Here is a 23,397-nt window from a genome sequence, read left to right as displayed (position 1 = left end):
TTTGATATCGTAATCATTCTATGATTGAGTCGTTTACAGAACCAGCAGTTAGCAGCAATAACTTCAATTCAATGACATTTGCAAGCATTCCTTTATACACAGCATTTCAGTCAGGTTGAGGTCTGGCCCTTCCAAACAAGCCATACTTGTTTGGTCTTTTCTAATTAAACTGTCATGAGCGTTAACATTTAACATGCTGTCTGAGGCCTGTAGAGGCTCATTTCCTCATTCGCTAATGCACAAGTTTAATTCAAGTCAAGCAGAGTTTTATTGTCAACCCAACAACATGCACTCAAGTATACAGTGCGATGAAATATCATTGTCCTGGATCAAAGGTGCAAAGTGTAAAAATAAAATGGGAAAATTCAAATATACATACATACTTACAACTATACAGAAATAAGATAATCTAAGAGTAAGTACAACAGTATTGTACTTGAATACAGAGAGAGTAAGAATAGAAAACAATGAGAATAAATAAAGACAACAGACAGAGTCGATCAGTACAATACAGGGTAGTGTAAGAATTGGTTGTGAAAGGAGAGTGTTATGTAGTCCAAGAAGTGTGTGGAGAAGAGAGTTCAGTGTGGAGGAGCGCAGCATGGTGTTCAGGAGCCGGATTGCTTTGGGGGAAAATCCTATTGCACAATCTTGCCCACCTGCTCCTGATGACGCAGAGTCATCTTCTGGATTAAGGGGTGGTAAACAGTTGGTGGGAAAGGTGATGCGGGTCGGCTATGATGCTTGTGGCTTTCCCAGTGCAGCGTGAGGTGTAAATAGCGGGTTAGGATGCTCTGTATGGTACCTCTGTAGAAGGTGTTAAAGATGGGTTTGGGGATGTGGACCTTCTTCAGTCGTCTCTTGAATTGCAGTCGCTGCTGAGCTCTTTTTGTCACTGATTTGGTGTTGCTGGTCCAGGACAGGTCCAGGGGTGGATCTAGAGAAATTTTCCTAGGGTGGCATGGAAATCAAATGGGGTGGCAGAATCAAAGCCTTTTTTTAAACACATATGCAGGTGTTACATATGGTTAAAATGATTAATATGCAGTAAGTATACACGTTTCATATAAATATGGTCTATAACTTAATTATTTTCTATAACCCACATAATTAAACATTTCAGTTACATAAAAAAATTACATTTTTATTTTATGTACTGTATAGTCTGTATAATAAATAAATATGTACCCAATAAGTATAAAATCCAGAAAGCTACAAAACATTGGGCAAACTTAAGTCTAACTTAAGTTTCACACGTTTGTTGTTAGACAGAAAATCAAATTGTTCCTTACTACTACTACTAAAATGTCAGAAATCTACTCTGTCACAAACAATAATTTAAACCTAATTTCCTGAGGTCCAAAATATAATTGACCATTTTTGGCTACTTTTGATTTTGTGTTTTTTTTACCTTGTCTTGCTTGGTATCATTCTTTTCAGCACAACCTCACATGTCCGAATTTACAGTTATTTTTTCATTGACATACTGTATTAACACAACTGATCTGGAATCATACAAACACATAAAATCCTAGTAATAGTTATGTTTTCTTTTAGTGTAAAAACCACAGACATGTTTAGTAAATTATTTTCATAACTTGAAATGCAAATATAAATTGTAAATTTGTAAAATTTATGTAAAACTTTTGTGAATAATAAAGTTATATACAACTATTCATCTAAAAATGCAGCCAATGCATCTTGTGTTCTTTTTTTTGTACAGCCATTTAAAAATACTACTTAACTAAAATGAGAGAACAATAAGGTGTCACAATAAGATGCCCCACAAATTATTTGTGACAGTAAAAAAAATTAAAATTGTCTACCACAAGACAGAGAAGAACATCAGAGGGAGAAACGCTGCAGGCCTGACAGCAGGAGGTGTATCACTCCTTCTGTTTTCCACCTGGAGACAGTGTTCACACTGCATTCTGCCTGTGTGACGTTCATTCGTGTCCTCACTGACACACAAAACAAAACAACAACTACACAACACAACACACTAACTACACAAGTTAACACAACACACCAACTGTACGCTAAACATCACAAATCTCTAACATCTCAAAACTCGCTCTCTGTCTCTCTCACTCGATCGCTCGCTCTGTCTCGCTGCCGTTTACATCACCTGGGCTGAGGAAGTCCAAAAAACTCACTTTGTTCAATCAAGTGTTTGTCGGATATTCTGCCACCCCAACCTTTTGATATAAAGGAAACTCTCCCTGGTGTGACACCAGTTGAATGTTTCATTGTATAACAATGTTTGTAATGGGAGTATGTCTCTGACCTCGCTTTAAGGTCTTTAGGTTTTCAATGAGAAATTCAAAGCAGTCAATAATACAGGCACATCTGCAACGAACATCTCAATAACATGGACGTTGACACCTGACGCTGCTCTCTGTGGTATGGTGCTCCTGAATGTCCTGCTGGTAGTTGAACCTGAGATCTCAAACATGCAACCAACCATGGAAGATTCAGTTTAATCTCAACAGCCCTGGTTGAGAGAATAAGCTAGGTTTATTCGTTTTGGTCCTGTTTATGTAAAAAGCTGTTATGTGTTAAGAGTTAACTAAATGAAAGAGACTGGACGAAAAGTGTTTACATTCAAAATAAACTGATCATAACAAAAATATGACCTGACTAATACATTATGTTAAATTCAAATGTTAGAAAAATCTTTTCAGTAAGGAAGCATAAATGAAAACATTTGTTTAGGAAAGACAAGCGCTGTGACAATGCCAGTGCTTATGCACTTGTATGTGAGGGGAGAAACCATTGTTTACACACGTTATTAAGGATGAGAATTTTGTAGCATGTGGGGGCCGACGCCATTTCCTCTCTTTGAGATCAGCCCTGTGTCACAGGGTACTGATGAAGCAGAACTATACAGGGAGTGCAGAATTATTAGGCAAGTTGTATTTTTGAGGAATAATTTTATTATTGAACAACAACCATGTTCTCAATGAACCCAAAAACTCATTAATATCAAAGCTGAATGTTTTGGAAGTAGTTTTTAGTTTGTTTTAGTTTTAGCTATTTTAGGGGATATCTGTGTGTGCAGGTGACTATTACTGTGCATAATTATTAGGCAACTTAACAAAAACAAATATATACCCATTTCAATTATTTATTTTACCAGTGAAACCAATATAACATCTCCACATTCACAAATATACATTTCTGACATTCAAAAACAAAACAAAAACAAATCAGCGACCAATATAGCCACCTTTCTTTGCAAGGACACTCAAAAGCCTGCCATCCATGGATTCTGTCAGTGTTTTGATCTGTTCACCATCAACATTGCGTGCAGCAGCAACCACAGCCTCCCAGACACTGTTCAGAGAGGTGTACTGTTTTCCCTCCTTGTAAATCTCACATTTGATGATGGACCACAGGTTCTCAATGGGGTTCAGATCAGGTGAACAAGGAGGCCATGTCATTAGTTTTTCTTCTTTTATACCCTTTCTTGCCAGCCACGCTGTGGAGTACTTGGACGGCGTGTGATGGAGCATTGTCCTGCATGAAAATCATGTTTTTCTTGAAGGATGCAGACTTCTTCCTGTACCACTGCTTGAAGAAGGTGTCTTCCAGAAACTGGCAGTAGGACTGGGAGTTGAGCTTGACTCCATCCTCAACCCGAAAAGGCCCCACAAGCTCATCTTTGATGATACCAGCCCAAACCAGTACTCCACCTCCACCTTGCTGGCGTCTGAGTCGGACTGGAGCTCTCTGCCCTTTACCAATCCAGCCACGGGCCCATCCATCTGGCCCATCAAGACTCACTCTCATTTCATCAGTCCATAAAACCTTAGAAAAATCAGTCTTGAGATATTTCTTGGCCCAGTCTTGACATTTCAGCTTGTGTGTCTTGTTCAGTGGTGGTCGTCTTTCAGCCTTTCTTACCTCGGCCATGTCTCTGAGTATTGCACACCTTGTGCTTTTGGGCACTCCAGTGATGTTGCAGCTCTGAAATATGGCCAAACTGGTGGCAAGTGGCATCTTGGCAGCTGCACGCTTGACTTTTCTCAGTTCATGGGCAGTTATTTTGTGCCTTGGTTTTTCCACACGCTTCTTGCAACCCTGTTGACTATTTTGAATGAAACGCTTGATTGTTCGATGATCACGCTTCAGAAGCTTTGCAATTTTAAGACTGCTGCATCCTCTGCAAGATATCTCACTATTTTTGACTTTTCTGAGCCTGTCAAGTCCTTCTTTTGACCCATTTTGCCAAAGGAAAGGAAGTTGCCTAATAATTATGCACACCTGATATAGGGTGTTGATGTCATTAGACCACACCCCTTCTCATTACAGAGATGCACATCACCTAATATGCTTAACTGGTAGTAGGCTTTCGAGCCTATACAGCTTGGAGTAAGACAACATGCATGAAGAGGATGATGTGGACAAAATACTCATTTGCCTAATAATTCTGCACTCCCTGTATAAACATTTTAAAGCAACTTTGTAGAGATATGGATATGTGTTGCTGAAGACCCATGTTCACCATGCAGTTCAGATGAAGTAATAACAGAAATTCAATTTATAAAATATATTTATTTATATAAAGAGTGAATTAAAACTGGTAATAGCAGGTGGTTAGTTTGTGATATTACTCATTACTCTGACCTCATTTCACTGCTTATTTATTCAATTTCTGGCCCAGTGACAGGTGGGTCACACATTGGCCTTAACACTTTGCATATGAGTGGGGAGCATTAGCATTTTCTAGCAATTAGCCAGTTTCGTATATCTTTTGAATAAAAATTTAATTGCATTGCAAACTCAAAGTAACAGAGCAAAATAGTGAAGGCTTGCGAGTCATGTTGGATGAAGTGATCGGACGAAATACACAAATGGTGCAAAAAAAGGAGCAGCAGGATGCAATGCACCAACAGTTGGACATGCTAGCTTGAAGATATGGAGAAAAACCATGAAGGGCTGAAAGTAATGTTTGATGAATACTCAGGAGAAACACAGAAATGTTGGAAGAGAAGGAACAACTGGAAGAGACACAAAGAGAGATGCAGGATGTTCTCCACAACTTCAAGAAGAAAAATGCAGACTTACAAGCAGGGCCGTGCAGAGACGTTTATAGGGGCGGGTGCTCAAAGCTAAAAAGGGGCACATTGAACCAGGCTGAATAACAACAACACACATTCATCAAGAATCTAATATGGGATCGCATCATACTATATCACTGTTGTGAGGCAAAGCAAACGTAGCCTATGTTTTACCTGATGGGTACAATGTTGCTGTTGAGGGGTTGCTGCTGCTCCTGCTGCTGATAGTGCTGGAGGGCAGGGCTGTGTTGATCTGAGACTGTAGACATTAAAAAGTCCATAGGAGAGATGGTAGCTGATTAAACAAGTGTCATGAGATAATAACAAAATGCAAAGATTGGTGACAGCGCTTGGAACCATAAGGCAACAAAAAACTGAGAAATAAACTAGACTCTGCCTGTGAATCACTCTTTGCCTCTCTTCCTCCTTCCATCCCCTCATCTCATCTATCACTCTCCACTTGCTGTCCATCTGAGAACAAGGCACAACTTGCTATTGCAATAAACTATTATTTAATTATCCACACTTAACAACTCTTACACTTAATCTATAATAAAATGATGACAGAAAAATGTTATAGAAGCAAAACATTTCAGTTGTGCTTATTATTATTTTTATACTGGAATACCTCTCCAACAACTGGTACATGTGTTAATGTTACCTGTGCTCTTTGTAATCCAGCTGCTGAGGGATCCACTGCCTTTAGTAGCTTCACACAGCTCCTACTGTTTCCTCCTCATGTCCTTACCAGCCATGTCTGGACAATGTTATATTATGAGTAATAATTCAAAAATTCGTATACATAAAACACACACATGCATGCACACACAGTGACATTTTAGACCTTCTTCAGAATACTGTATATACTGTGGGCACAAGTTTGCATCATGGTGCTGATCCAGAATCCTTCCCTTATTATTTATTGCTAGAGCTACAATAATAAAGCAATGAGGGAAAAAAAGTAATAAATTTATAATAATGTATTTATGATGATTCCATTTGTTTCACTATCCACTCTGTGCAGGAAGAAAGCTTATTATTAGGGATGCAACGATACCAATTTTTTCAAACCGATCCGATACCGATACTTGGATCTGAGTACTTGCCGATACCGAGTACAAAAACCGATACTTCTACCACACACAAGTTAAACTTAACCAGTAGTAAAGAAACGACCCCAGACAACTCTTTAACCCAAACGAAACGTTTACTGAACGTAAGGGCAGAGACAAATACTGTACAACACATCCCTTTTTTAAACTCAAATGATATTCCAATTCCTTAACCAAATGAAATACACTGTATAAATGACATAATTCCCTTTCAAATTATATTAAACAACCCAACTTATGTTATCACCTTTTGGTAAGTGACTCACTAATATACACTCCAAAACACGTTATATAAATCCACTAAACACACAATATTCACACATGGGCTCCACACACTCACATTCACACTTGTTGCAGGCCTGTTTGCTGCTCACGCCGGACGATGGAGAAAATCCTCTTCTCCCAGTAAGAGCACAGAAGTCTGACTTACAGTTCCGTTGCCCGGTAGATCGCCGTTCACCAGTCCCACAATAAATCCACTCCTTGCGGACCCGATGCTGTCTCTGCTACAGCACGTTAGCGAGTCACTGTCCAGCTCTCCGACAGTTCATAGCGGCTGCCTCCTTGGCGAAGCCAAGCAGTCCGGCTAGCCTTTAGCCTCGGCGGTCGTAGCTGGAAACACAGCACGGTGGTGCGACCATTGAAACAAAAAGTCACTTCACCCACACTCTGTTGTGAAGCTCTCACACGGTCAGCTTTCTAGTCACACACTCTTTTGTGCTGGTTAACCTCAGTAAAACTAGCGGGTCTCTCACTTTGGTTCAGCTAACCTCGTTCATCTCTCCATGCCGTTCTCTTCTCCTCCTCCATTGCAACAGATACACAGGTCCCGTTTTATGCTACCTTCACGGGCCTCCAGAAAATGAGAACTCTGAAAATATTTTAACTCCTTCAGAGTTACATACCATAAAATAATACTTTTATGATTAACATAACAGTTTGATTGCTCTAATTACCTGTATTTACCTTGCGACATATTACAGGGCAAATTAAATTCAGGGTACAGTTACATCACATAACATCAACTGTGAACACCTTATGTTACCGTGGCGTTTAAGTCCATGGGAATTATGAGTATCCACTCCCAAATTCCCATCCGGGCTACATTAGTATCGGTTCATGGTATCGGTTAACTTTTACGAGTACGAGTACGCACACATTTTACAGTATCGGCCCCGATACCCGATACCAGTATCGGTATCAGTGCATCCCTACTTATTATATTTTTAAACTGTAGAGATACAATAATTTTACTGCTGTAAAATCAGCATTTTGTCTTATTTAAAATATAAATCTAATATAATCTGTTTCTTAATGTATGTTCTTTAAAATACAGCGTGTTTTTTAAAATATTATAATTATAATAATCCATTATTATGTGGACATGCATATTAGATCGTTTTAAGTGAAATATAAGCCCCCCAGAAAGGCAGGAAAAGCCCTGTAACTTACTTTAAAACTAAATATGTTCCCTAAAACGGTGGACAGAGCTACAGACCCATGACACCATTACCCAGTGAGCCAGCAGCTATGACCAGCACTACTTGTACAGTTAATAAAAGGACAGGTAAAGTTTGTCGCGCTGTTGCACACACAGCACGCTCATTTGTTTCAGTTCGTCAGTTGTCACAAGACAGCTTACCAACGTGTACGTGATAAGCTAATACTCCTGTGTGCTTTAGACTACAGTGTGCGCTGTACACCTACTTACTGGTTTTGTCGCATCAGTCTGTGTCTCTGAGTTAATTTGTGTTTCTCCTACAGCTCCGGATCGCAAAAAATGCGCGTGCACTTTGTGAGCTTGTTCCCGGCTCGTAACCAGCGCGTTCTGCCGTCAAGGGCGATCATTGGTTAATGGTGATCATGTGACTGATGCAAGCCAGATCCTTTTATTTAGCAAAAATGTGATTAATAGTTAAATATTATTGTTGAGGGGCACAGACAGGACTCCACACGCACACACACATTTAAAAAAAAAAAAAATTAAAAAAAAAAAAAAATTTGCCTCAACAAAAGGGCACTTTGGGCACCCATCAGGAAAGGGGCGGGTGCTCAAGCCCCTTCCACCCCCCCCTCTGCACGTGCCTGCTTACAAGTGTTTTATAACGAAGCAAAGGACAAAAACATTGAACTCGAGGAAGAGAAACAACAGCTGGAGAAAAAATGTACAGAAATGCAGCTCAGAAACAAAGAAATTGTGAACAAAAATACACATTTGCATGGAATGTATCACAAAGTCCAAAAGACAAATGGTGAAATGCAAGAAGAGAAGAAGAAAAAGAAAAAACACAAAAAGACGTATTTGAAGAAATGCAGAGGAGACATCAGGAATTAGAAGCCATGCAAGACAACTTAGAACTAAGAAATGAGAACATGCTGAGACAAAGAAAGTGCCGCAAGAGAAATATAAACACCTGAAAGAAAAGGACCCAGAGAAGCAAGAAGCATTAGAAGAACCGGAGAAAGGCTGCCAGAAAATGGAGATTCAGCAGAAAGAATGTTTCAGTGAGATGACAAACCTCATAGTACAAAACAAACAGCTGCAGAACTGAGCCTGCAAAAGAAGAAAAAGTATTTTTCTCTTTTCTGGAAGAAGGATTCTGCTGCACCAAATCACAACAACAGTCGCCTCAAGGCACTTTGTATTGTAAGGTAGACCCTACAATTACACATACAGAGAAGAACCCAACAATTATATGACCTCCTATTAGGAAGCACTTTGGCGACTATGGGAAGGAAAAACTCCCTTTTAACAGGAAGAAACCTCCAGCAGAACTAGGGTCAGAGAGAGGCGGCCATCTGCCGCCATCGGTTGGGTGAGAGAAGGAAGAGAGGACAAAAGGCATGCTGTGGAAGAGAACGAGAGATTAATAACAAGTATGATTCAGTGCAGAGAGGTCTATTAACACATAGTGAGTGAGAAAGGTGACTGAAGATGAAATACCTGCCATGGGAATCCCCCATCAGCCTACACCCATTGCAGCATAAGTAGGGGAGGATTCAGGGTCACCTGATCCAGCCCTAACTATATGCTTTACCAAAAGGGAAGGTTTTAAGCCTAATCTTAAAAGTAGCAATAGTGTCTGTCTGTCACGGTACTGGGCCATTAGGCCCAGTGTTTGAGCTCTAATGCATATTTTTGTATCCCCATGTTGTAGAGTAACGCATCTAGTTGTTTTCTAGTTTGCAGTTTAGTCCTTGGTTCCCTTCTGTCATCTCTCCCTGGTCCGTGCGTCTACCTGTCATGTTTCATGTCTGTATGGCTCTTGTTGTCAAGTTCGTGCCATGTCTATGTCTTTGTGTTTCCTGTTTTATTTTGGAAGAGTCTGGTGTTTGTTCATTGTAGTTAGTGTTACTCTCCCCTGTATTGTCATTATGTTTCATTCTAGTCAGCTGTGTTCTCATGTGTCTCCACTTCCCCTGATCACCTCATGTGTGTTTTTAAGTCCTCAGTCTTCCTGTGGTCGTCGCTGTGTCGTTTGTTCAATTTCCCCCGTGTTACGCCAGGTTTCAGGACTCTGTGCTGGTCATGTCCATGTTGCTTACGTGTATATGTTAATAGTTCTTTGTTGTTCCAGCACAGAGTCCTGTTCATAGTTGTCTCCGTCATATGCATCATCGTCACCCTGTCTTCGCTTTCCCTGCTGTAAGTGTCAGTTCTTAGTTTTCCCAGTTCAGCTTCTAGTTTAGTTTTGCTCTGTGCGTTTCGTTTCAAGTTCAGTACTGTCTCCTCGTCTATGTCTGCACCTGGAACCTCACACTCCCACACACGATCCGCCCACCACAGACCGTGACACTGTCTCCTGAATCCAAACTGTAAGCTTACTCCACAGAAGAGGGCCCTGAAAACTGAATTCTAACTGGTGCGCTGTGCTGATCATGCGTGTTCATATACTACCAGATAGGGAAAATATGGTCCCAGCGGGAGTTTCAGATGAGCGAGGGAGTGAGACTCACTGTTGTTTGGATTTCACAAGGAGGATGTCAAACAAAATGTGCTAATTTGCAAAACATCCCGTAAAACTATTGATGCAAAAGGTAGAAGACCACTGTCAGGTTTATATTGTTGGATTGTCATTTATGCTAAGAAACATATACTCATATGCAGTGTTGGGTAAGTTACTTTAAATTAGTAACTTAGTTACATTACTAGTTACTTCTCTAAAAAAGTAACTCAGTTACTTCAAGTTACTCGTTACTTTCAAAGTAACTAGTTACTAGGGAAAGTAACTTTGGTTTTACTCAGAATTCTCTTGTTAATGTGTTGCTTCCGTAACTGGATACCCAGCAAGATTGCCAGTCTTCTAGCTTGCTTACTTGCCACAAGTGCACTGTGCCACCTACCAATAGAAAGGAAAAAATAACGTGCACATTTCCACGAGAGAAATCCCACGCCTGGACCGTCGTTGACCGCCGCCATGATTCTAGCCTGCTTTTTACATCCAACACAAAAACTGCAGTCGTGGTGCTTTTGATTGTACTCAGAAGTTGGAAATTCTGCCTTCTGAATAGGAAGATGTAGGTAACACCAGACTGAAGATGAGCTGCATACAGAGCTGGACTGGGACAAAAAAATCGTCCCGGGCATTTTGACTAGAGACCGGCCCACCATTATAGGAAAAATCATAAAGCCTTTGAATGAAAATAAACACTGTTGTGACAGTGATGTACACTGTCTTGATGGTATATATGTATCAATCTATCAATTGTTTGTTGTAAGACTCGGATAACTATTTTTTTAAAAGCGAGACATTTTAAATGAGAATAATAAAGAAAAGTATTTCCTTGTGCCCCCCTTTGGTAAATGGTAAATGGACTCGTTCTTATATAGCGCTTTTCTACTCTTCTGAGCACTCAAAGCGCTTTACACAACTTGTGCATTCACCCATTCACACCCATTCGCACAAGCACATTTTTCTAAGTGCTTTCTAAGTAACATTCACACACATTCATACTCCGACGGATGCATCGGAGAGCAATTTGGGGTTAGTATCTTGCCCAAGAATATTTGGCATGCAGACTGCAAACTTTCCCTGTTAATGCCCTACCTGGCCCCCTGGCAACACTTTGCTAGATCCGCCCCTGCACAGTTACCAGCTGTCAGCTACATAGAAAAGGATCCTGGTGTTATTTGTCTCTCAGAAACAGTTCATAACTTCCCTTCAACTCATTCATGTCACCTAAAAGGTAAACCTGTTTCTCCATCACCTGTTCAGCTCTGATGATTCAGTAAGGACATCTCCTGGTTTCATCTGCATGTTTCCCACTCACCAGATAACCAAACCGATATCATGACCAGCAGGTTTTACAGCTGTGGCTCCAGCAAACATCAGCTGATACTAGAAATTAATATTAAATAAATTCTAACAACAGCTGATCAAGCTTAAACGTGCTGCTGTTGTTTAGCGCGACATCCGCTGGTTTCCTCTTTCTGGCGCAAAGTGGGCGATAAATAAACAAGAGAGAAAAGCCGATCAGCTGATCATTGATCAGTTTCGTGATTGAAGTAGAAACGGGAGAGGAGAGAATGAGAGAAGAAGAGGCAGCTGTGCAGCTTCAGCTTTGTGTCTTTTTCATTGTAGCTGAAGTCCGGGACAAACTGTGTTCCTTTTCACCTCAATACGAAACACGTAATATTTTCTCAGAATACCAGACGATTCTGTTTTTTAGGGGACGGTTGGCAACTCTAATAATTAACCGTATGAACAAAATAAAGTTCAACATCAGTAACATAGCACCCACCCAGCTGTATAGAAACTCCGTCATGCTAGCTAGCACGCAGTACGAAAATGTCAGCATACCGAAAATAAACTCCACCTAAACTTGGTTTATATCTATGGAAGCCCGTTTCCGCCACTAAAAAAAAAAAAAAAAAAAACGATACTTAACTCGAAATTTCGACTTATTTTTCTCGAAATTTCGACTTAGTTTCTCAAAATTTCGAGTTAGTAACTCGAAATTTCGACTTAGCAACTCGAATTTTCGACTTAGTAACTCAAAATTATGAGAAAAATAACTCGAAATTTCGAGAAAATAACTCGAAATTTCGAGTTAGCTCTGCCAATCAGTAATCTACGTGAATGACGTCATTTCCTTGTTACCCGGAAGGATATGGCACAAAGGCGCGCGCACTCAAAACTGGATCGTCTCGTGAGCTACAGTGAGCTACAAATGGCGCCAGGTTCTTCAGCTTTGAATGCCTTCCTACAAATGATAACTGGATAAAAGGTATACAAAAACGCTGTGACAGCGATTGTTACATACAAAGTTGAATAGAATGCAACGTGAGGGTTAACCAAAGGTACCTATTAGGTTTCTGGTGGTGGTCAGAGGGCCCGGTGGCGCCAGTGTCCGGCAGCCTCGCCTCTGTCAGTGCGCCCCAGGGTGGCTGTGGCTACAATGTAGCTTGCCATCACCAGTGTGTAAATGTGCGAGTCAATGGGTGGATGACTGGATGTGTAAAGCGCTTTGGGGTCCATAGGGACTAGAAAAGCGCTATATAAATACAGGCCATTTTACCATTTATTTACCATTTTTGTTACACGCTAATGACAGCTGTTACGTTTGATGAAACAGACGTTTTGCTGAAAGCATGCGTAATAAGTGTACAGCACTGTATAAAACAAAATCACAAATCACCCAAAACAGGGAATATGACTGAAAACTATATAAATAAGGAACAAAACCAATAAAAATGTAACCAGAAAACTGAGAAAATGTGGGATTGACTGTATTGTGATGCAGATTGTAGTTACAGTGCAAATGGACACTTAAAAATGCAATTCCCACTTCTCCACCATAGTCAGATCCCATAATGTAGGCACAGATACTTTGATGATAATATTGTGGCTTTATAATAGGTAATTTTAATTTACATCCTTCCTTACAGCATGGGAGACTTGATTGAATTCTTGAAACAAAGAGAAGTCTCTGAGGAAATTATACAGACCTTGGAGAATGAGAAGGTACTTAATTCCAACAAGATACTGGTTGAAATGCAACTTTTCCTTATTGTTCTTAAGTTAAAAATAGGATTGTATTTTCAAGGCTGGTTGTTTTAATAAATTAAATTATTTTTCCATCTTTAGATTGATGCCAGTGTCATAAGTCTAATGACAGATGAGGAGCTGAAGACTTATTTGCCATCATATGGTGATCGTCTAGCAGTATTTGGATTTTGCAGACGGAGGGGCAGCAGCCGCAAGTCAGCGCTTTTTGAACGGCTGAAATCCAAACTGTCCAAAAGAAAATTATCTGAAGAGGATGGCAGTAGTACACGGCAAGAAGAACATTCCCAAACAACCCATAAAAGAAATGCTCTGAAGAGAAATAGAAAAATAGAAATAGGATGGATGCATTATGATGAAGACACTGAGGTTTTCAAGCAGGTTAGAGCTAGACGAGGAGGAGGAACAAGAAAAATAGACATTTGCAAGGATGCCAAGAAAAGGGACATATTACAGGTTGCAACAGGCTTGTTCTTTCCAGATGGAGGAAACATTCAGGGGCCCTTAACAGATTTCGACTGTGATCTAAAGGATTATCAAGAGATGATAGTCGATGATGCATTGACAGTAGGAGAACTTTATCATGTCACAAAACTAAATATCCTCAGGTTCTACCTCACCACAAAGAAAAACAAAATGACAGCCTTCAGAGTTCCAGCCCAGGTTTGCATCCATCTTCAGAAATTGAAGAGAGTCCTCAAAACCAAACCTCTTCTTTTACTGTCACTACAGTCCAAACATCTGCTCCATTTGAAACAATCAGCCATGATGTGCCATACATTGAAGACACTCCAAACGATAACCTTCCACAATCTTCCACGCAGTCTCTAAGTGCTAACACTTCTCACAGCAGTGACATTATTTTTGTTGGCCCCTTTTCTGACAGTGAGCCAATAAATTTGGATGACCCTGATTTTTCTCCACACCCTGGTCCATCCAGTGAGAGAGTGAGGAGAGTAGTGGTGGTCCACAGAGGGCAGGTAATGTCAGAGCTCATTTCACATTTTAGTGATAAGGACCTTGAAGATGTCGACATCAAAATCCAGTTCGTACTGCCTGATGGAACACCTGAAATGGCCCATGACGATGGGGGAGTTGTGAGAGATTGTCTTTCAGAATTCTGGAAAGAATTCTATGACCAGTGCACCACTGGAAATGTTTGCAAGGTGCCCTTCTTAAGGCATGATTTTGGGCAACAGGAGTGGGAGAGTGTGGGCAGAATCATTGCATTTGGATGGGTTAGAGAGAAATATCTGCCTGTGAAAATTGCACCTGCCATTCTAGAACAAGCTGCCTTTGGATATGTAAAGAGTGATATTGTGGAGGATTTCCTTAAGTTCATGCCTGAATCTGAGCGTACAGTGTTAGAGGCGTGGCGATCAGACTTTAGCATCGTGGACCAAGAAGAACTTATAGACATACTTGATAACCACAGCTGCAGAAAGATACCAACAGCCTACAATGCCACTGAAGTCCTATTGGAGCTTGCACACAAAACACTTGTCCAAGAGCCTGCCTATGTTATTGAACAGTGGGCAAGAACACTCAGCACTGCATGGGAAAGCATTTGTGATCTATCGTCACTTTTTGAAACCCTCCAACCAAATGTGAGAAAAGTTCTCAAGTGTCTCACTTTCCCTGAAACAATGACGGCTCACCAGAAGCTGATTCAGAAATATCTAACTACATATGTGAAGAATGCTGAGAAGGAACATTTGTGTTTGTTCCTCAGGTTTTGCACAGGTTCAGATTTACATCTTGGAAAGAACATCATCATTGGGTTTAACGAACTTAAAGGTTTCCAGAGACGACCTGTGGCACACACATGTGGATGTGTACTGGAGCTGTCGATAAATTAAGCACAAAGGTAAAAAACAATATATACAGTATTATCTTCATTTTAGATGTCAAAAAGTATTTGCGGCTCCCAATGTTTTCTTTTGCGTGGAAACCGGGTCCAAGTGGCTCTTTGGGTGTAAAAGGTTGCAGACCCCTGGCTTAGGCTGTTGGGTGGTGATGATGGGTTTAGATTTTATTATTGTCACTTGTATTAAGAAATATTTAACCATATATGCTTAGAGGTGTATAATCGATTGTGTAGTGATAGGATGTGTGATCTTTAGTAGGCTGCAAAGGCTTTGTGTGCATTCCAGAGTGCTCTGGCCTTCACACCCACATCCTGGGAGCATGGGAGAGGTCGTACCTTGTTATATTGTTTTATGGTAGGATAAACGTATCTAAGTCTGTCTGTGAAGGTTCTCAGTTCTCAGTTCTCAGTCGTATCTAAGTCTGTTTTAGGCTAAGTGCCTTTTGTTTAGATGAACTGCTGGACTTACAGACCAGCAGGTTTAGGGAAGTCTTTATGGGGTCACACTCTGACCCCCCACTATATAAATAAAGACCAGGGCAGTGGCAGGGGGCGAGTCCCGGAGCCCTCACTCCCGTGCGAGTGCTCTGTGACTGCCCTTGCTGCATGTAAAACTGTAATTTCTCCTCTCTGATTCGAAGCTGAAGAAGTGTTTAAGAATATATATCTTGACACTGCCTGATACAGCGTGACAGGCAGTTGTTTAAAAACATGCTGTATAAATACACTTTGACTTGACTTTCCATACAAAATTGTTTGCCTTTTTATCTTTTACCTGTACAGTATCTATGTATTTGAACTGTCACTTTTCTTCTTTAGGTAAATCAGTCCATGCAGCTTTTAATTGTTGTAGATGGTGATTCTTACACCTGCAGTAGTCCACAGCAAAGTATACACATACTTTGACAGTAAGCAACGTTTAAAGTGTCACATTTGCAAATTGCAAAAATTCAAAAATAGAAGAAGACTTCAGATGTGTTTCATGTGCTTTAAGATTGGCTGCTCACCTCATCATTCTTCTTGTCTTCGATGTGCTCAAAGGTCAGTTGTTTAAATATCTTATGTTTTAATGGATAAGCAGCAGACAATAAATAAATGTGTCTTAATAGTTTTTGCATTATCCAGGTTTGTACTTAATACCTTATTGTCTACATATAAAATCAACAAGTCATGGACAGGGAGAATGTTTTAGGTAAACATAACCATTAAAATACTTTGTTCTTGTTGCAGAAGTTCACAGCATAACTACAGTCAGTAAAGGATCATTTGAAGCTGGACAATCCATCTCCATCCCATCTCTCCATGACTCCCAATACATAAACCATGTGAAGTACTTGTGTGAAGGATATTATTGGAGGTACTACAAAAATCTTAACATTTTTACTGCAACTATAAACAATCTTACAAATGAAAACACTGATTACTGGTGAGCAGTGGACTTTGACGAAGTGTCAGATGATGCATTTTAAACTGTCAGTTACCAAATGTAAGTCCCTATCTGTATACACATTTTAAGTCATTACACATTACAAGACATTACATATTACAAGAAAGAAAAATACACCAAGTAACATTTGACGGTTCTGACAAAGACTGATTGCGCTCTTATTTGTCATTCAAAGTGAGAATATATATGAAATAGCAATGATGTTTATTTAGCACTTTTTAGCATCTTTCTATTTTTTATTTATTTATTTGACTTTAAGATACCCCCAGTCTCTATGTGGATCATCAGAGAACTACAGGATATATTGGAGGAAACATAACCATCAGATGTCACCACAGTAACTCTGGAGAAATGAAGTGGTGCAGGCTGGGCAAGAACTGTGTGACAGGATCATCAGGATCTATAGATGGTGCAGCAGTGACCACTCACATGAGAGACCCAAATGTTTTCACAATGACCGTGAGTGGACTAAGGTCAGAGGACAGTGGCTGGTATTTGTGTGCTAAAGAGGACATTGGGAGACTGACTAGTAAGTACTGCAAGTAATTGTAAATTCTACATGTATATAAATTCCATCCTATCCTAAATGTTAACTCTAAAAGAGATATTAGGATAATAATCATTCTCACTAGTACTCTAGTACTCTGTTGATGATGATGTTCATTTTTAAATTATAGCCTCTACCCACACTGTTGCTGGAAATCTAACATTTACCACATTCGAAAATAACCAACATAGGTGAGATATCTTTGTATTTATATTCACTATGTGTGCAGTATTATGGTATATAAGTGGTAGAACTTTTCTTGTAAGGGAGTCCGTGTACATATTTTTAGAGACACTATTATTACTTATTAAACTAAACTGTGTGTTCTCAAAATAGATTTTGTACAGCTTCATTTGACCCTAAGAGCCTCATCTTTTGTCTGAGTTTGTTGATCTTCATTTTAATTGCGGTGCCGTTCAACTGTTTTATATTAATATACAGTAAGTGTTGCTTAACTTTGATTACAATTAAATTCATGTTCACTTTATTGTGAATTGTTGCACAGCATCAGTAAAAGCAGTTTCGTTTTACTAGAGAAGCATAAAGCAGAATCACCAGTGACAGCAATGGTAAGTTGACCTGTTTATCTTTGACTGCTATCTGTGACTGCTATATGATACTAAAAGAATAGCAAAAGTAAGTCACAGGGCAAACCTTTCTAATTTTGTCAGATGTTCTAATTATGTTATGTTCTTCAATACAGGTTGAAGAGGAAGTAACATACTCAGAAGTTAGATACCTGAAAGGCAAGGTAATAAACTGCAGTGCTGTCTAGTTAAAACATATAAGTGAACATATTCATATTCTTTCCATGTGTGAGTGTGCTGGAGATATAGACTACTTTAGATTAATTACTACTATGTGTGTTTAATAAAAAAAATAAATCCCTATGGTAAACATGGTGTGTGTTTTCATCAGCTATCAGAAGAAATTAGATCATGAGTCACAAAACTGTATTTTGCTTCTAATCATTCAAAGCTCTATCCCTTCATATGTACTTAAATAGACACAATGTTGTATACACTGTTGGGGGGCACCGTCAAAATGTAAATGAGTGTAAATGTGACACAAAAGAGTTTTGATTAAGGGTGTGCATTCAAATAGTTGCATGTTACACCAGGCTGGTACTTTCTGTTAATTACATTTTGCTCATTCTACACAGATGGATGGGGAAGTAACAGACTCCACTGTGAGAAATGTGGGAAGAAAAACACCAAAGGTAACCCTCACATATTACGGCTATACATTTATATTTATGAATACAAGTAGACTTTAATATTTTTTTTCTTAAAACAAAGCAAAAATGTGATCTGTCAAGTTTCTATATTGTTGTTGCCTCTCAGAGAGCGTTTACTCAGTGTAAAATGAATATCAATGCACAATTATGTGGTTATCTTAAAAAATCAAAATATGAAAAGGGAAAATTTCAAAAAACTTAGAAAAGCTGCACACTGTTTCTCTCTTCCTTTATTTCCTTTTTTCTCAAATCATCTTGCTTGTTGTCCTGATATGTGGCATTTTCTTTTTAATTTGTTCACCTTTTTCTCTTCTTTTCCTTCCTCAGTATCTTATTTGTTTCTGTTCTCCAACAGGATAAATGCACAGAAGTTACATACAGCATCCATCCATCCAGTCACCACTGAAATATTTAAAAATTACAACTTTCTGCCTTTTTATTTTTCTTATCCGTAGCTGTATTACTGAAGTCTTTGTCAGAGAAGTGATGCAATGTGTTGAATCTACTGCTCAGCTTGTCCTGTAACTCTTTTCTTTAAGATCTTTAAGCTGTCACAGTTTATTTTGTAATTCTTGAATGGAATTCTGGCTGTAAAAGATGAGTTAAGGCTCCATCATGTGGTGGGTTTGATATATGGTTGGATTTTTAATGTGAGAGAATATCCATCCATCCATCCATCCATCCATCCATCCATCCATCCATCCATCCATCCATCCATCTTTTTTCTGCTTATCAGCTACCATTCAGAGGAAACCCATTTCTGCCGCTTGTATCTGCGATCTCGTTCTTTCAGCCTTAGATTTGGATGTGCTGATTCTCATTCCGACCGCTTCACACTCGGCTGCTAACTGTTCCAATGTGAGCCACATCATCACATCAACCACCACCACATCAACCACGTCATCCATGAAAAGCAGAGATAAGATTCTGAGACCACTGAAGTGAAAGCCTTCCACCACTTGGCTGCGCCTAGAAATTCTGGCAATAAAAATTACAAACAGAATCGGTGACATAGCCCTGGCAGAGCCCATCACCCACCAGGAACAAGTCTGACTTATTGCGGACCGAACTCTTGCAACGGTTGTATTAGGATCAAAAGGCCCGTAGCAATGGGTCAAACACCCCATACTCCCGGAGCACCTCCCATAGTACACTCCAAGGGACACGATCAAATGCCTTCTCCAAACCCACAAAACACATGTAGACTGTTGGGCAAACTCCCATGCACCCTCAAGTATCCTTGAGAGGATAAAGAGCTGGTCCAGTGTTCCTCAGCCAGGACGAAAACCACATTGTTCCTCCTGTATCCAAGTTTCGACTAACAGATGGACTCTCCTTTCCAGCACCCATGTCTGCCAGTCCTGGGGTACTGCCCCACCCCTGATCTCCACGCAAGATTGTAGAGGCGTGTCAACCAGGACAGCCCTACAACATACAGGGAGTGCAGAATTATTAGGCAAATGAGTATTTTGTCCACATCATCCTCTTCATGCATGTTGTCTTACTCCAAGCTGTATAGGCTCGAAAGCCTACTACCAGTTAAGCATATTAGGTGATGTGCATCTCTGTAATGAGAAGGGGTGTGGTCTAATGACATCAACACCCTATATCAGGTGTGCATAATTATTAGGCAACTTCCTTTCCTTTGGCAAAATGGGTCAAAAGAAGGACTTGACAGGCTCAGAAAAGTCAAAAATAGTGAGATATCTTGCAGAGGGATGCAGCAGTCTTAAAATTGCAAAGCTTCTGAAGCGTGATCATCGAACAATCAAGCGTTTCATTCAAAATAGTCAACAGGGTTGCAAAAGCGTGTGGAAAACCAAGGCACAAAATAACTGCCCATGAACTGAGAAAAGTCAAGCGTGCAGCTGCCAAGATGCCACTTGCCACCAGTTTGGCCATATTTCAGAGCTGCAACATCACTGGAGTGCCCAAAAGCACAAGGTGTGCAATACTCAGAGACATGGCCAAGGTAAGAAAGGCTGAAAGAGCGACCACCACTGAACAAGACACACAAGCTGAAACGTCAAGACTGGGCCAAGAAATATCTCAAGACTGATTTTTCTAAGGTTTTATGGACTGATGAAATGAGAGTGAGTCTTGATGGGCCAGATGGATGGGCCCGTGGCTGGATTGGTAAAGGGCAGAGAGCTCCAGTCCGACTCAGGCGCCAGCAAGGTGGAGGTGGAGTACTGGTTTGGGCTGGTATCATCAAAGATGAGCTTGTGGGGCCTTTTCGGGTTGAGGATGGAGTCAAGCTCAACTCCCAGTCCTACTGCCAGTTTCTGGAAGACACCTTCTTCAAGCAGCAGTGGTACAGGAAGAAGTCTGCATCCTTCAAGAAAAACACGATTTTCATGCAGGACAATGCTCCATCACACGCGCGTCCAAGTACTCCACAGCGTGGCTGGCAAGAAAGGGTATAAAAGAAGAAAAACTAATGACATGGCCTCCTTGTTCACCTGATCTGAACCCCATTGAGAACCTGTGGTCCATCATCAAATGTGAGATTTACAAGGAGGGAAAACAATACACCTCTCTGAACAGTGTCTGGGAGGCTGTGGTTGCTGCTGCACGCAATGTTGATGGTGAACAGATCAAAACACTAACAGAATCCATGGATGGCAGGCTTTTGAGTGTCCTTGCAAAGAAAGGTGGCTATATTGGTCGCTGATTTGTTTTTGTTTTGTTTTTGAATGTCAGAAATGTATATTTGTGAATGTGGAGATGTTATATTGGTTTCACTGGTAAAAATAAATAATTGAAATGGGTATATATTTGTTTTTGTTAAGTTGCCTAATAATTATGCACAGTAATAGTCACCTGCACACACAGATATCCCCTAAAATAGCTAAAACTAAAACAAACTAAAAACTACTTCCAAAAACATTCAGCTTTGATATTAATGAGTTTTTTGGGTTCATTGAGAACATGGTTGTTGTTCAATAATAAAATTATTCCTCAAAAATACAACTTGCCTAATAATTCTGCACTCCCTGTATTGAGCCTTCAGGAACTCGTCGGACCTCATTGACTCCAGGGGGTCTGCCACCAAGGAGCAGTTTAACTGCCTCACTAGTGTGTGACCTCGCTCCTGGAGATTGGCGGGAGGTCCTCAAAGTATTCCTTCCACCGCCCAACAGTTTTCTCTGTCAACATCAGCAGCGCCCCACCCGCACTATACACAGTGCAGGTAGAGCACTGTTTTCCCCTCCTGAGTAGCCTGACGATTTGCCAAAATCTCTTCGAGGCAGTCCAAAAGTCTTTTTCCATGGCCTCTCCGAACTCCTCCCACACCCAAGTTTTTGCTTCAGCCACTACCTGAGCCGCGTTCCGCTTGGCCTGGTGGTAACTGCCTCCAAAGTGCCATAGGGCAACCAACCCCGATAGGACTCCTTCTTCAGCCTGGTGGCTCCCTTCACGTCCGGTTTCCCCCATTTGGTTCGGGGGATACCACCACAACAGGCACCAACCACCTTGCGGCCGCATCTCAGTGCAGCGGCTTCAGCAATGGAGGTGCTGAACATAGTTCATTCAAGCTCACTGTCTCCATTCTTCCTCAGAATGCTATTGAAGCTCTGCCGGAGGTGTGCGTTGAAGATCTCGCAGACTGGGGCCTCTGCCAGGCGTCCCCAGCGCACCCTCACTACACATTTAGGCAAGCCAGGTTTGTCCAGCGTCTACCCCGCTACCTGATCCAACTCACCACCAGGTGGGGATCAGTTGACAGCTTAGCCCCACTCTTTACCTGAGTGTCCAGAACATATGGTTGCAGGTCTGGTGATATCATTACAAAATCGATCATCAACCTGTAGCCTAGAGCGTCCTAGTGCCAGGTGCACTTATGGACACTCTTATGTTCGAACATGGTGTTCGTTATGGCCAAACTGTGGTTTCAACAACCAGTCCAACAACAAAACACCGCTTGGGTTCAGATCCAGGAGGCCGTTCTTCCCAAACACGCCCCTCCAATAATTTCTTAGTGTGTTTTTCATCTCATTGCTTATTTATGGAATATATCATTATTAAATGAAAATCGATAACACACAAGGGAAAACGTGATGATGAACAGGAAAGTAGCTGACTGTGATGGCCAAACCCATGGACACACTCTAAAGTCAGTAACTCTTGTGTATTTTCATTTCTTCATTTGAACACAATAACACACTTTAGTTTCCAATAAGTTTATTCATTGGTTTGGATACGTTTGTTATATTTGTAAGCGTGCACATTTTGTTTACTTATGTATGCATACCAGTTCATTACTTTGTTTGATTTCTGACTAACCTTTGTTTCTTTATTTGCTTCTCACCTGCCATCATGGTAAATGGTAAATGGCCTGTATTTGTATAGCGCTTCACTAGCCACCATCCCTGGGAGTTGCCAGACAAAAGATGGTGGCCAGGGTTTAGAGCCATTAAATACAAAAAGGGATAATTGGACCGCACCACTACTTCCTGCTGAGGGGGGAAAATGTGTGTTTTCTTTCATTAAAAACAAAGTATTTGTATTTAATTAAATATTTGAGCTCAGGGTTTAATGTTTTTGATTTTCTTCTTTGGTGTTTAGTTTATTAACAAACCAGACTATACTGCATTGTTTGTTGTTTACAATTGTGTTTTGTTTAGTTACCCCTTGTGTGTCATAGTGGTCTGATCAGCCATTATATATATACCCTTGTGTGTCATTTCATGTGGAGGTCAGTTATGTTTCTTTGGGCAGTCATTTGGTTTGTTAAGTTTGCAGTTTTTGCCTGAGTTGAGTTTTGTTTATTTGACCTCTTTTATGAGCTCAACATTTATTACTTTTGTAAATATGATTTTTGGGGGTTAAATAAATGAAAACCATATTTTTCTAATAAGTCCTGGGACTCCTCCTGTTTTTCAACTCGGTCCATCACACTGACCATTTTTCATCTCTTGGGGATGATCAATGTTTTTTCTTTGGACTCTAAAATTTTGGTTTTCAAAAATTAACAAAAGCTCAGTTGTTAATAACATCAACAAAAACACAAAATACACTAATTAAATCCCTGATCAAAATCATTTTATTTCATTTTTGTGACTGAGAATTTACTGTTAGACAATGAACTTTTTACATGTTGTTAGGGAACTAAT

The 23,397-nt window shown here is 40.3% G+C and overlaps 1 protein-coding gene across 1 annotated transcript; it reads left to right on the top strand.

The window, feature by feature from the left end:
* Positions 1–12,302: 12,302 nt before the first annotated feature.
* On the top strand, positions 12,303–14,078 carry LOC120443440. The gene is made up of 3 exons (XM_039622144.1): positions 12,303–12,403; positions 13,065–13,140; positions 13,264–14,078. The coding sequence occupies exons 2-3, from the start codon at positions 13,066–13,068 to the stop codon at positions 14,011–14,013; spliced, it is 825 nt and encodes a 274-aa protein (XP_039478078.1). The 5' UTR covers positions 12,303–12,403; position 13,065; the 3' UTR covers positions 14,014–14,078.
* Positions 14,079–23,397: the final 9,319 nt, after the last annotated feature.

Source organism: Oreochromis aureus, linkage group 13 (genome assembly GCF_013358895.1).
Source record: "Oreochromis aureus strain Israel breed Guangdong linkage group 13, ZZ_aureus, whole genome shotgun sequence".
Classification (NCBI taxonomy): domain Eukaryota; kingdom Metazoa; phylum Chordata; class Actinopteri; order Cichliformes; family Cichlidae; genus Oreochromis; species Oreochromis aureus.
Note: the sequence above shows the minus strand (reverse complement) of the source record. Positions and strands in the feature narration are given on the sequence as shown.